This window comes from Nannospalax galili, unplaced genomic scaffold, assembly GCF_000622305.1.
Source record: "Nannospalax galili isolate Female #2095 unplaced genomic scaffold, S.galili_v1.0 scaffold160, whole genome shotgun sequence".
In the NCBI taxonomy this organism is placed as follows: Eukaryota; Metazoa; Chordata; class Mammalia; order Rodentia; family Spalacidae; genus Nannospalax; species Nannospalax galili.
The window spans coordinates 1,589,260-1,604,047 of NW_008346900.1; the positions used below are offsets into that span (position 1 = coordinate 1,589,260).

Sequence of the window (14,788 nt, forward strand, 5' to 3'; positions counted from 1 at the left end):
ATAAAATTGAATGAGGTTTTAACCTACAAAAAAGACCTCCATTTCATTTTAAAATATACTGTTTCCTTCAGAAAAACACAATTTTAATGCTACTAGCACTTAGATATTTGCACGTGTCTCTAATCTCTATGCATCTGATTGTTACTAGTCACAGTCCATTACAATCGGATCTTTGGCCCCTAAGTATAAAGTCATCAGGTAGATTTCAATGGTAATGTTTTCACCTCTACTCATTAACGTGAAGCAAATATTAAATGTCTTTTTTTTTAATTTATTCATTTTTTTGTGTATATCATACAGAACAGCCCACACAATCTTATTCATCTATATACCCACTTCCCAAATGACACCCTCCCAGATAGCCTCCCCGCTCCCACACACTGGAGCCCATATACTCTGTCATCCCTGTTACTGTCCACTGTGTTTTCAGCATCCCCAGCCATTCCCCAGTGCTTGTCTGTCTGCTGAACCTTGTCAGCCTATCTAGAGATCCTTGTTTTAAGGATCTCTAATGTATTGCCTGCATGTAGGTAAGCACATCCATGTTGTGCAATGCCCATGGAGGACAGAAGAGGCTGTCTGGTCCCCTGGAACTGGAGTTACAGATACTTGTTAGCTGCCATGTGGGTGCTGCGATTTGAACCTGGGTCTTCTGCAAGAACAATGTTCTTAACTGCTGAGCCATCTCTCCAGCTCCTCGATTGGTTTTCTATTCTTGAGGGCAGGCCTTTGGCCTAGTCACCTCAAAGACCCAATCTTCCAGCACTGTGGAAGCACTTGGAGGGGCAGACATGCAGACTAGCATTATCAGTAGGCCATTTGGCTTTCTTAACACCTACAGCAGAACGGAGCCCAGCCTGGCTTTATCCATTTTTCCAGGGAACCTGTTTTCCTCCTGTAGCTGCTACAGGGAAGGCAGCTGCAGTTTGTGATAGGCTCTGTCAGGTGTCGGGAACAGGCAGTACACCCCTGCTTTCAAAGGACAGCAGACCCTGCCTTAGTGAGTGATGCTCTTTTATTGTTTTTTTTTGAGACAGGGTCTCCCTGTGGCTCTAGCTGACCTGGAACTCACTGTGTGGACCAGGCTGGCCTTGAACTCACAGAAATACGCCTGCCTCTGCCTTCTGAGTGCTGGGACCAAAGGCGTGTGCCACTATGCCTGGCCCGGTGAGTGATACTCTTTGTGTTGCTTCCTAGTTGTTACAGGTGTCTGCTTCCTGGACCATTGGGAAAGGCAGCAAAGAAAAGGGAAATACCAGAAGCATCCTTGGGGAAAAGAGGAAAATGGAACTGAACTGAATGCCTGTTGGTTGGTGTTTAGAAGCTTAAAAGTATGCACAGCTCCAGAGATTGAGGTGCCAGTGTGGGCCACCTAAGGGCAGATGAGTGTCTCTCATCTGGGACTGTCCTCATCTCTCACGCATTGTACTCAGCTGGGCAGAGAGTTCCTAGCACAGGTAAATGTGGCACTCTACTTATTTTCAGAAAATATTAGAGCTTTTGGGTCAAGTTGAGTTTTTGATTCATTGTCTGTAGTTTCAGAACACTGCTCTTCCCCATAGGAGAAGTTAGTGTGCACATGTTCTGAAATACTGAGCTAAAGTGACCTTTGAGACAATTCGGACTTCTTTCAGATACCTTCATGGAACTCACCTACCTGTCTTAAATCTCTGGAATGGAAAAGTAGTTTCAGGGCTGGGGATAATGATATGGCTCAGGGTGGTTTGCCTAAGCGTTCACGAGACCCTGGGTTCCATCCTTAGCACCACAAAGAAAAAGAACAAACAGTTGATTTGAGGTAAGCTGTTTGAGGTAGGGGAGAGAGACAAATATTTTGACACAGACTTCCACTCATTTGTTACCACCTTGTTCCTGGTGACTCACAGCAGAGCTCCCAGCAGAGCCTCCTGGGGTATGCGGCCCCTCACTGAAGTGATTGCCTCCCAGAAGCTCCTCCCTGAAGCTCCTTTACTGCCCACATGCCTCCTCCTGAATTAATGTATCATTTTTCTATAAAACTGTAGAGAATTATTTTAAAATATAACTCTTAAAATAATGATCACTTATTGATGTATTACTCATTGGTTGATATTTTTTGAATAATCAGTATTAAAGTTTAAAGTTTCTGACAGTATTCAAGATTGAATCTAGGACCTTGCACATGCTAGGCAAGTCTTTTTCCTTTTTTTTTTAAACACTCGTGTGTGTGTGTGTGTGTGTGTGTGTGTGTACACATTCTATGGCATGTGTGCAGAGGTCAGAAGACAGTTTGTGGGAGTTAATTCTCTTTTACCATGTAGTTTCTGAGTATCAAACTTAGGTTGTCAGGCTTGGTAGAAAGCCCCTTACCTGCTGAACCATTTTGATGGCCTTTTTATTTTGAGGCAGAATCTCACTGAATTGCCCTGGCTGCCCTTGAATTTGCCGTTGACCAAGTAGGTCTGGAATAGTTTTTTGGCTTTTGGAGACCTGGTCTCATTTCTTTTTCTTGTTTTTAGTATGTGCATGTATGTGCATGTGTGCATGTGTGTACCACGTGCTTGCATTGTGCGTGTATGCTCATTTGTGTGTGTGTGGGCTCGTGTGTGCATGTGCACATGTGTGCATGGATGTGGGGTCTGGAGAGAAATATCAGGTATCTTCCTTGATTTCTCTTCTGTTATTCTTTGAGGCAAGGTCTCTTAAACCCAAAACTTACTAATCAGCTCTGTCCAGGAATCCTGCCCTCCCTGTCTGAACTTCAGGCAGTCTCCATGCCCATATGGTATTCACATGGGTTCTGGGGATCTGAACTCCAACCCCCTAGCTTGTGTACTGACCATTTCCCTAGCCCTAGGCCTTGAACTTTATTGTTTTTACTTTTTTTGTTTATTTTGTGCATGTATGAGGTCAGAGGACAACTTCCTGTAGTCACTTCTCTTCTCCTGTCATGTGGGTTCCAGGGATTGAACTAGGTGATCAGACTTGGAGTCAGGTACATTTGCCCGCTGAGTCAGTTTCCCTGGCAGTGGGGACTGCAGGCATGCACCTTGAGACCTGCCTTCCTCATGGCTCTTTACGTTAGGTGTCTTCCTTCATTCGTGCTGCTTGAGGAGCTGCACTGCTTACCATTCATGTTTTTCTTTGCTTATACATACAGAGATCAGTTTCAAGAATGGGTATTTGAAAGCTGTTTCCAAGCCATAGGCTTTCTCGAAGCTGAGTTCATTCCAAAATATTTCTCCCTTCAAATCTCCAGTGTCCATTGGATTTTTGCCAAGAAAAGGTTCATCTGTAAAGTAATTCTACATGAATGTAGATCAGATACAATGATCCAGTAGGAGGACCAAAGCCCTCAGTGGTGACAGAGCCTGGTCACTGAAGGATGAACGGGGAGGAAGAATTCTTTGATGCCGTCACAGGTGAGATGAAAGCAACATGACCCTAAGACTGAACTTTGTGTGGGAATCTGGCATCTGGAGTGTAGGGCGTGGTCAGGCTCAGCAAAGCAAGGCCAGGGGAGTAAGTTACCTGACAGAGGCTTTTTAGAAAGACCGTGATGTCTTGTCCGAAATGAGGGGATTGAAGGCATGCACCACCATGCCTGGCCAAAATAAATCTTAAAAATATTCAGAAGCCAGATATGGTGGTGCACGCCTTCAACCCCAGCACTTTGGAAGCAGAGGCAGGCAGATCTTTGTGAGATGGATGCTAGCCTGATCTACATAAAGTTCCAGGTTAGCTAGGGCTACTTAGTGAGGCCCTGTCTCAAAAAATAAAAATAAAGAATTTGCATATCTTCAAGCATCTGTTGTGGAGTCATTCTTGAAGGTCGGTTTTTATCTCTTCCAAGTCTAGTGATGATGACCATTGTTCTGGTCTCTTACAGGCTTTGATTCGGATAACTCTGCAGGGGAATTTCCAGAGGCAAATAAGGTCAGTGGAATGATCGACTTGGATACCAACAAGAGCACTAGAAGTGGGAGAAATGGGGAGAGACCCCCAGAGGAGAATGGAATCCAGAAGCACAGGTGTGCTGTCATGCATGTTGTCTTAGAGCTTTTCAGAGTATATCTGTGATCACCCCATATTTCTACAGGACACTCCCTTAAGTGTCGTGAATATTGAAGATGGAGTACCTATCCCCAGTTCCAAGCTGGCTTTCCAGTGTCCTTGGAGGCTGGATGCCTGTCCACCAGAAGCCTGAGACCATGCTTTACTGAGATATGCTTGGCTGGTGGCCTTGTGGAGATGAGTGTGTGATGACAAGAAGTGTCCTCATGTCCTATCTGCATCTCACCGAACATGTTGGTCACTGGCCCTGTGAAGGCTGAAAGGCTTTGATTAGCTTTACTATGGCAGAACCACATTCCATTCCTCCCACCAACATGTGCATTTTCATGCACGTAAACTCTGATGACAGTGGCCATCATAGGAAGTCTTCAGTCTCTCTTAGGAAAAACAGGAACACACAGGACCTGCTGTTGGGTAGGGACGGTCCATGGGGTATGGGCTTCTGGAAACATGTGCTGAGGTGTGCTTGGCCTCAGGAGGCTCTCTAGCCTCGCCCCTCTGCACATGGGCCTACTTACTTGTGGGGTGGGTCCCCTCAATGCCCAGAGTGTTCACTCTTGTCCCTCATTCACATATTTAGTGGATGTAGGAGCACCTCACATGGACTGTTGGGGGTCTGGCTAAGGCAGCTCATGTTCTCTCAGGACCTCACTGTCTCCCCCTCGGTGTATTGTACCTTTCGACCAGACACCAGCCGTGAGCCCAGGACTGCTGCCTTTCTTCCTCTCGCCCTCCTCTGATGCTTTGGCCTTTGTACCAGCTTTCCCTTGTTTCTTCCTGCTGGGCACAGTGGTTCTTCTCACAGTCAGAACTGCTGGTACCAGCTCCATCCTCTGCCCAAAGCAACTGTGGATTGGCCTCACACCCAGTCCCAGATGGTCCCCCTCTGCTCACAGAAGTGTCCCGTCTTGGCATTGAGCTATGTGCTTGTTCTCCTCTTGGAATGAGAGCCAACATCCTCACCTTGTGCTCGGACCTGACCTTGTTCACTCCTCTGGCTCTGGGTCCCCCAGGGCCTTTGCCTTGCGTCCCAGCTGCAAGATCTCATTTGGAGGTCTTAGTACATCTGGGCCTGGGCATACCTAGACTCCTGATCAAACACCCTCTTAGCCTGGAGCCTGCCTTCCTCCTCCCTGTCTTAGCGCCTATGGTTTCTTGCTGGCTTTATCCTTGGGGCCTAAATCTGACCCTCTGCAGAGCACATCCCTACCTCTAAGAGCCTGCACTTCGCCATGTGGCAGCTGGTAGAAATCCATAGCGTGCATAGCATTCCAGCTATTTCTGGCACCCTGGTGCCTGGTGCTCAGTATACATTAGATTTCTTTCCTGTTTTCCTCAGAGCTACCATACCTTCCTCCTCTCTCCTGCCCTGCCCTCACAGGCCCGTCCTGAAGTCTGCACTGGGTGAGAGCCCTGCTCTTACCATCTCAGGATTGAAATGCTCAGTCAGGGTTCTACTGCCCCACTTAGAGCAGTGTTGTTAGGACTTCTGCAGAAGTCGAGCGGCCTCTAGGAGCTCAGAGCAGCGTTGTTAGGACTTCCGCAGGAGAAGTCGAGCAGCCTCTAGGAGCTCAGAGCAGTGGGGGCGTATCTGAGGGCTTGCTCCATGTGCCTTCTTTGCATCCCTGTTCTGTGGTGAACTCCCGGCAGCCTATGGGCCATAGGTTTTCCCACAAGCCAGTTGGATCTCTACTGAGGGCTTCCCCTTACCCCATGGAGACGATGCTTAGTGTAGCCCACATAGCCCAGGAGCAAGCTATGGTCCCCAGGTAACCAGAGTAGAAGTTGGGGCTGAGGTGAGAGCAGGGCCCTTGTTGGATAGAGGATGGGTGGGAACTGTACCTCAGGAAGATAGGTCTGTGTCAGGGGTGAAGGGCTGCCTTTTGTGACCTATTTTACCCTTGGCAATCTCGGCCCTGTCCACCATGCTGGGGTTGGGCAACAGGAGAACAAGAGAGGGGCTTCCTTCTGGATACCAGCCTTGCCCCCTCCTCAGGGAAGGGAACAACAGCCTGGTCACCGCAAGACAGGGGTCAAGACTCCAAGACCAGGGCCAGGAGTGGTGACACATGCCTTTAATTCCATCAGTTGGGAGGCCGAGGCAAGCAGATCTCTGTGAGCTCTGGGTCAGGTTGGTCTACATAGCCTGTTCCAGGCCAGCCAGGGCTACGTAGTGAGACCCTCCCTGTCTCGGAAAAAAAAACGAGCGACTCCAAGGTTGTGGTAACTGTTCCCAGGAGGCCTTTAAAGCAGTAATGCAAAAACCCTGTGAGACTTTAGCTATGACCTGGCTTTTCTCCCAGGCATACTAGTTTGGAGAGACTGATGTTTAGGTCTGAAAGCTAAGAAGATGGCCTTGAGCGGTTTCTGTGGGAACCTCCTCCACACCCTCCCTACATACACCATTGGATAACAAGTACCTGTTGCTCTCACGTTCCTCACAGGACAGCCCTTCCTGCCCCCATGTTCACCAGAAGTGATTTCAGCGTGTGGAGTATCCTGAAAAAGTGCATTGGCCTGGTGAGTGCAGATGGCTCATTTGAAGCATGATGCTTAGTGCAAAAAACTCCCATGAGTCTTTGCACTGTTGCTATCTAAGAAAGTGTACTGTGCGTATTTATAAACAGCATGGAATTAAGACAGGAAGGCAGGGGAGAAGCAAGCGCATAGGGGAAGGAGGAAAACTACATTACCCTGGACAGCATGACAGTTCTGCAGTTAAGCAGGTGCCAGGAAACATCCCATAGGCTCTTCCTCCCAGTGCTGAGTAGGCTCCCCGGCCACGGGCTGTGCACCTCTGCATGAGGCCATTGGGCCCTAGCGACATCCTAGACTGTCGACAGCCTTTATCGAGTGTTCGGATTTTGTGACAGGAAATTAGAGTGTCTCCTAGCCATAGCCTCTCTTCTGTGATGTTCTCTGACTGTTAGAACCCAGTGTTCCTGTATGGTCTCTGGCACATTCATCCATGGATGAGCACCTGGCAGCAAGAGCAAAGAGTCGAGAAGTCCACCTTGCCACTTCTCAGGTGTGGCCATCTGCGTCCTGCTAATGCCATCTCCTTGTCTATTTCCTTTCTTCCCAGAGGAAACTTTTTATTATTTACTTTATTATTATTATTATTATTTTGGTCTTTTTTGAGACAGGGTCTCCCTGTAGCCTCAGCTGTCCTGGAACTCACCATGTAGACCAGGCTGGCCTCGAACTCACAGAGATCCACCTGCCTCTGCCTCCGGAGTGCTGGGATTAAAGGTGTGCGCCACCACACCTGGCTATTTTTATTATTTTTAAAAATATTTTATGTATTATTTTTATTTTATGTGTTTGAGTGTATTGCCTGCATGTACGTGAGTGCAGCTGTGTCGTGCAATGCCACGGAGGTCAGAAGAGGGCTTCGGATTCCCCTGGAACTGGAGTTAAGGATGGTTCATAGCCACCATGTGGGTGCTGGGAATTGAAGCTGAGTCCTCTGCAAGAGCAGCCAGTGCTCTTAACCACTGAGCCATTTCTCCAGCCCCTAGTTTTATTTATTTTATTTGTTGAGACAGGGTCTCTCCCCAGCTGGACTAGAACTCCCTATGTAGACCAGGTTAGCCTCAAATTCACAGAGATCCACCTGCCTTTTCCTCCTAAATGCTGGGATTAAAGGCATGTGCCACCACGCCCAGCTCAAGTTTTTATTATAAAATAACTTCAAACTGATAGAAGGTTACAGATTGATATAGGAGCCAGCATTGGGGAGGTGGGGGGAGCACAATTAGAGGAACACACAGAAGCCAGGGCTCTCATCTCTGCCTTTGTTCAGGGCTGTGTGAGTCTTTCACTGGGCACCCTAGTTGCTTGATTGTTCTCCCCATCACAAAGTTACTGCAAAGTTTTCCTATTCTTTGATGGGTGATTGTACACAGGGGGATTATAGAGGCTCAGTAGTTTCTTTTTTGGTCTTTTTGAGACAGGGTTTCCCTGTAGCCCCAGCTACTGGGAATTGAACCCAGGGCCCCATGAGCATTCTTCCACTGAGCTGTTTCCCCAACCTTTGCCCTATTTATTTTATTTTATTTTTATTGCGGGTGTGTGTGTGTGTGCGTGTGTGCGTGCGTGCGTGTATGCGTGTGTGTGTGTGTGTGTGTGTGTGACAACAGCTTGTAGGAGTCAGCTCTCTTACTTCACCTGAGCTATCCCTCCAGCCCTCTTGCCCTATTCCCTTGCCCCTCCAGCTGAGGACCGAACGCAGGGCCTTGTAGACCAGGCTGGCCTTGAACTCACAGAGATCGCCTGCCTCTGCCTCCCAAGTGCTGGGATTAAAGGCGTGCGCCACCACGCCCGGCTAGTAGTTTCATTTTTGATGTTTGCAGATTGCTTTTATAAGTTCAGTTTTGTTTCAAAACACAGATCCAAAGTCCAGTTCATCAAATACATATTAGTCCCTTTTCTGTTGCTGAGGACACAGTACCACAGACTGAGCAAGCTATAAAGAGGCTTACTTTGGCTCACGTCTCTGAAAGCCCAAGACTGAGGGCCTGCATGACTGTGTGCTGCTAGTCTCTTCCTGTTTTTTTGTTTACGCTACTGGGAATTGAACCCAGGGCCCCATGAGCATTCTTCCACTGAGCTGTTTCCCCAACCTTTGCCCTATTTATTTTATTTTATTTTTATTGCGGGTGTGTGTGTGTGTGCGTGTGTGCGTGCGTGCGTGTATGCGTGTGTGTGTGTGTGTGTGTGTGTGACAACAGCTTGTAGGAGTCAGCTCTCTTACTTCACCTGAGCTATCCCTCCAGCCCTCTTGCTCTATTCCCTTGCCCCTCCAGCTGAGGACCGAACGCAGGGCCTTGTACTTACTTGCTAGGCAAGCGCTCTACCACTGAGCTAAATCCCCAACCCCTGTTGCCCTGTTATTTGGCTGCTAGATTCAACCATGGAGGCATCACCATTGACTTTACATAATCCTAATGTCTTCCCAAGGAACCCACACTAAGCACCGTAGCTGGATTAAGTACTGCCCTCTTAATTCTTCACAGTGAGAATTAATGCATGAAGCCTTGGGAAACACTCCAACCACATCCAGAGCATGATAGTATGTTCCAGGAAGCTCAGTTTCCTGTGCTAATCCCTCCTCAAGTAACTGTCACCTATCCATGGTGTCTGCCTCCGTGCCCACACCCTGACTTCGTGTAGCTCTTCTCCTAGGCCTTGAGTCTATAGGCTTTTCTCTGTCCCTGCTCTCCCTTAGCTGTCATTCTCTAGTGATCACTGCACCTGCCTCGTGTCCCCCACTCCACTCGTTGCCTTGTAGTTGAATGGGATGGCACCTGTTTTGGACATTTAGGTCAGCTCTGGCTTTCAGTTGACCAAAGCAGAGTGCAGTGACTAGTTTTGCATGCTTGTCTGCTGAGGTTCAGGGATGGGTGCCCAGGCATGGGATGGCTGGACCAAAGGAGAAATATGCTGGCACTTTGCTGGTTGTAGGTAAGTTTACTCTGCAGGGCTATGTTTCTGTGCTCCCCACAGCAGGGGTGGAACCTGGCCTGAAGAACCCAAGGCTGAGGGTTTGGAGTGGTGAGTGCTGTGCATGGCATGTGCTTGTGAGCCTGGCCAGCCTCTCCCCTGCTGCGGGTCATCTGTTTCTTTCTGCCCACTGCTGACCTCTGGCCTCCTGGGCTATGGGCTGTGATAGCAGCTTACCTGCATTTTCAGGCATGCGGTGCCCAGAAGGGATGTTAAGCCTTGTCTGGATACGTGGAGATGTCTTTTCTTACCTTCCTACTTCTTGAGTCTCTGTCTCAGTCTTTCCCCTTAAGTCACTGTGCAGCTTATTCCTGAAATGACGGACACAGTCACAAACTTCTTGTTTTTCTTGCTGTTCTTCCACAGGCAACTTCCTGGTGTGGTCTTAGTCACACGTGCCAGAAACACCTGAATTCTAAGTTCAGTCTCAGCAGTTCTGAGTCCAGAATCCCCATGTTCCCAGACACCCAAACACCCTCACCTTGGCATGTAGCCTGAGTGAGGAGCCTCACCAACTCTGGCTCAGGGTTTTTTTAATCTCAGGCTGTCAGTAGGATCTCCCTAGATCAGCCTGGAAGCAGGGCCTGTCGTTTCCCAGGATGCCGTCTCTCAGGACCTGGCCAGGAGGGCCTGTCTGGATGGTTATATACTGTGTGTACTGCCTCCCCAGGGTTCTCTGAGCAGACTGATCATCCTAACCCTCAGGACAGGTGCAGAACCCTGCAAGTCAGCATAAGATCTGAGGCCTGTTCTTGTTCCTGGAGCTTCCTCTGCCCCTGGTCTTTGCTCAGCCTCCTGCAGCCCTGGTTGTCTCCTGGGGTCTTTTCCTTCTGTGTGCAGCTCCTCTTTTTTCTCGCACCCCTCTGCCTTCTCTACTGAAATCTTCTTTCTAGAAGCCTGGCTCTGGAATGGCCCCTTGGGGACCTTTGTGCCCTGAACATGAACACTGTGGAGTCAGGAGCTATAACCTTGCTTCTGGCCTTTGGTGCTTGGGAGAAGGCCTTTAAGCAAGGTCACATTGTAGAGAGGCTTGCTTGATAGCCAGGGTGTTTCTGTGTTATCCTGGAAGGCCATGGAAGCTAGGGGTGAGGTTCTAAAAAATTTTAATTTATTTGTATTTTATGTGTATGAGTGTTTTACCTGAATCTATGTAAGTGCACCATGTGTGTGCAGTACCCATGGAGACCAGAAGAGGGCGTCATATTCCCCTGTGATTGGAGTTACGGGGGTTGTTGGCTACCATGTGGGTGCTGGGAACCAAACTGGGTCCTCTGCAAGAACAGCCAGTGCTCTTAACCACTGTGCCATCTCTCCAGCCCCTAAGGGGGAGTTCTAGTGATGGGAAGCTTGGGGCTAACTCTGCTCATCTGGGAGAGGGAGGGCAGTGTAGTGGCTCTCTGGGTGCTCCTCTGCAATCACTGCATGGGATGCAGATTGGGAGGATCCCAGGCCTGGGAGATGGAAAAGTCTCAGGATTGCCACTTAGAAGGACATTCTGTGTGGAGTGAGGTAGAAGCTGAGGCTCCCAGCAGACGGCTTGCTCACAGAGGGTTCCTAAGACTTTGTCTGATGGGAGTCTGAGGCTCTGGGAAGTGATTCTCAGATCACTCAGAGTGGGGTGGGAAGTATGCCCAGAAACCTCAGGAAGCTGACAGATGTCTTTCTGGGCCCTTCTAGGAGCTGTCCAAGATCACGATGCCAATAGCCTTCAACGAGCCACTGAGCTTCCTGCAGCGGATCACAGAGTACATGGAACATGTGTACCTCATTCACAAAGCCTCCAGCCAGCCCCAGCCCCTGGAGAGGATGCAGGTGGGCACTGTGTGTGACTAAGCATGGCCGGACTCAATGCCCCTAATTGTTTGATGGACTGACCTCATAGTTGTAGAGACCCAGGTGTCCTGCTGGTGGACCATCTGTGAGAAGTGTGTTCTCCACAGGTATCTGGCCAGCTAAGAGGCTCCCTGCTGCCACCTCTCCCTAGGAGTCTCAGCTTCATGGAGTTGGCTTTTCTTTTCTTCAGTCTTTTCAGTGCCACTGCCCTGTGTGTGTACAAGTGCCTGTGGGGGTGGGGTGGGGGTGTCTACATGTGCCTGTATGTGTTTGGAAGCAGGCATGTGTGTGTTTGGGTGAGCACATGTGAGTGTGTGGGCAGAAGTGCCTGTGCATGCACACTTTGTGGGACACGTGCTGCAGTATCTGCAGGGTGCCTGGCTAGACTGTAGAACATGCTGTGACTTTGAGGAAGTGGTGGGTAACAAACAGCATTTTCCTCCAGAAATCCTATAATCTTAAAATACTATGAGCAGAAACTGGGAAGTCAGCAGAGCAGGCGGATCCCCTGTGGGGAGCTTGTTCACTGGCTGTCCTGGCTGAAGTTGTCCTGACCCATCTTTGGATTGTTTGCAGTCTGTAGCTGCCTTTGCAGTCTCGGCTGTGGCTTCCCAGTGGGAGAGAACTGGCAAACCCTTCAACCCGCTCTTGGGGGAGACATATGAGTTGATCAGGTAAGGAGAGCCCATCATGAATGTCTTGCACAGGTGCTGGGGTGACAGAAAAGCTTGATTCTCTCCTTAGTGCTGGCTTCTCAGCTCATGACAGATGCTTGGAGTCAGGAACTACTGAAGTATTTGAATGCTATAGGCAAGAATGTGTTCACATACACGGAATGTGGTGCTAATGAGGAACCAGAACCATGGTGGCACAAGAGAGCTGAGTATAGATACTTAGCACAGTGGGCTTAAGGAAGGAGTTGGGAGCTGGAGAGATGGATCAGCGGTTAAGAGCACTGACTGCTCTTGCTGAGGACCCGGTTCCATTCCCAGAACCCACATGGTGGCTAACAACCGTCCAGTAACTGCAGTTCCAGGGGATCCAACCTCCACAGACATTGCACGACATGGGTGCACTTACATGCGGGCAATACACTCATGCACAAAAATAAGTATCTTTTTAAAAAGGAAGGAGTCATATCAGTTGACAGTGGTACATGTGCACTACATGGCAGAGACATGGGGAATTGCTAGCTTTCAACAAAAATGGAGCCAGTACTGATAAGCAGGATGAGGCCATTTCCCATAGCACTTTGATGAGAGGCAGAGAACCCAAAGAGAAGAGGAGCTACAGAGGTCTCTGTACGCCATGCCTGTGCTGCAGGGTCCCCGGAATGGTTGGCTAGGCCAGAGTACTTAGCCGGACCACGCCTGGTCTGTGAGTGTCTGCTGAATCTCCTTCCATGTAGTTCCTTCTGGCTCTTCTTGGAGCTCCCAGGGTAGGGTGGGCAGGACAGGCAGTGGCAAAATGCCCGTGCATATGGGTAGTGTACACCCCTCCATCCTTGTCTTTGGACCCAGCAGGCCCCTGAGCCTGGACCCCAGGTGCTAGTTCACATGGCTGGTGGCAAGCCCCTGAAGGACTGGATTGAGGGGTTCTCACTACCTGCTTTGCCAACACTTGTTCTGCTGCAGTTAATCAAAAACTGTCCTGGAGATGCTACTGCGGTGAAGCATCCTGACCACATGTCACAGACCACTGGCGCAGTTTGCCTTAGCCTGACTGAGCCTCCAGGAACTGTTGACAAGTAACTGAATGTGTATAGTTCCTAGTGGGCCCATTTGTGCCATTGAGGATCATTCTTAGTCTGCCACATGGGCCCTTTCATTTCATGCTACATAGGTAGCTACCCGTGTAGTGCCTTGTGCCTTGGGAATGCACAGACTGCTTCCTCCTGACCACACCACAGTGTAGCTTAGCAAGTAGAGCTGCTCTGGTAGTAGGGAAGGTTACTGGGGGGTGCCTCAGATGAGGGATTCTCACTGGCTAGCATTGTACTCATCTGCCACAGGATGTAGGGTTGCAGGCGGGGCAGGCTCCTGTATCCTGCTGATACCTTTTCTCAAGGAGAGTTCTGCCAAGATGCCTCACCACTGCCTTGGAGTCTGAGTCAACTGATAATCTTCTGGGATATTTTATTAATATGGAATCTGTTGACTTTTTAATCATGAAAACATTCTTTATGGAATATGGGAAACTCTGGAAAGAGTAGAAAACAGTCTGATGTAATCCCACCAAAGACAGTTGCTGTTGACATCTTAGTAGATTTCCTTGTGTGACTGTGATTGGTGACACTCAGCACTGTGCCATCATCATTTCCCCGATGTTATAGTTTTTCCGAATTGCAGTTTTTCATTGCTTCTAAGACCTACTTGCCCTGTTGCCCTGTTTCTACGTCACAGTTTAATTGGCAGCATGTTTTTCTTTCTGTCATAAAAAAAAGGTATGCCAAGCAATTGACGGCTCTTGGGTTAAGAGAAGTTCAGTTCCCTGGAACTGGTGGTGGTTCCTGGGCCTTTTGTTGCATATGCGATGGATTGATAAGCTTTTCTGTGGTTAGTAGTTGTGGGACCTGGTGCTGGCCTACCTCAAGTGAGGTCACCTTCAGTGTGTGAATGGTTTCACTATCTGTACCTGAGCCTGTTGTCCTGATGGCCTGTGAATCAGCTCTGGTGCTCGTCCATCTGGAGAAATGGTCACTTCTGTCAGTATAGGTCCTGGGCACCTGCCAAGAAACCACACCACAGTTTGGGAAGGTAAAAAACTGCTAGTTTCAAATTCTCTGCTCTTGCCTTATTGCAGAGGTCTACCCTACACACTGCTAGTGAGGAGTTATCTAGAGCACTATGGTGACATGACAGTGGCTGGCAGAGGCCAAGCACCTTCTGTCTAATTTCTACCGTCTCTGAGAAAGTCAGGCTGATCAGGAGAGAGTTTGCTGTGTCCCATCAGGACAGACCACATGGACAGTCTAGCTCCTACACTTGAACAGCACACTGAGGCCCAGATGATGGGGAGACTGACCCCAAGTGTTACTCTTAGGGGCATGGCTTCATCTGAATCCATGAAGTGGGTCCTCCCTTTTCTGGATACTTCTGAGCAGCAGTTACCCATCACTGGTCACCTGTGAGCCCCAGTCACATCTGGAGTGCCAGTGTTTGAGGTGTAAACCTTGTCTAGCTGTCAGGAAATTATTAAAATATCTTGAAAAAGGTAAGACAGAATGGGAAACTTTCTGCATGATAAAAAGGCCACATGAGTTGGATATGGTGGCACACACCTTTAATCCCAGGAAGAGGCCAGTGGATTTCAGCCTGGTCTACATAGTGAGGTCCAGGCCAGTTGAGGCTACAGGGAGACCCTATCTCAAAAAAAAAAAAAAAAAAAAAAAACCAAA

General features: G+C 48.8%; 1 protein-coding gene across 3 annotated transcripts in view; it reads left to right on the forward strand.

The window, feature by feature from the left end:
* The window catches only part of Osbpl2 (oxysterol binding protein like 2), a 44,843-nt gene that overhangs the window by 15,128 nt on the left and 14,927 nt on the right, over nucleotides 1–14,788 (forward strand). For all 3 annotated transcript variants that reach the window (XR_003851131.1, XM_008843237.2, XM_029568421.1), the window contains exons 2-7: nucleotides 1,198–1,457; nucleotides 3,239–3,401; nucleotides 3,869–4,010; nucleotides 6,498–6,573; nucleotides 11,236–11,370; nucleotides 11,968–12,065. Coding sequence is in view for 2 of the 3 variants with exons in the window: in XM_008843237.2 (XP_008841459.1) it covers nucleotides 3,365–3,401; nucleotides 3,869–4,010; nucleotides 6,498–6,573; nucleotides 11,236–11,370; nucleotides 11,968–12,065 (488 nt within the window). In the remaining variant the exon portion in view is untranslated. The remainder of the gene's footprint in view (nucleotides 1–1,197; nucleotides 1,458–3,238; nucleotides 3,402–3,868; nucleotides 4,011–6,497; nucleotides 6,574–11,235; nucleotides 11,371–11,967; nucleotides 12,066–14,788) is intronic.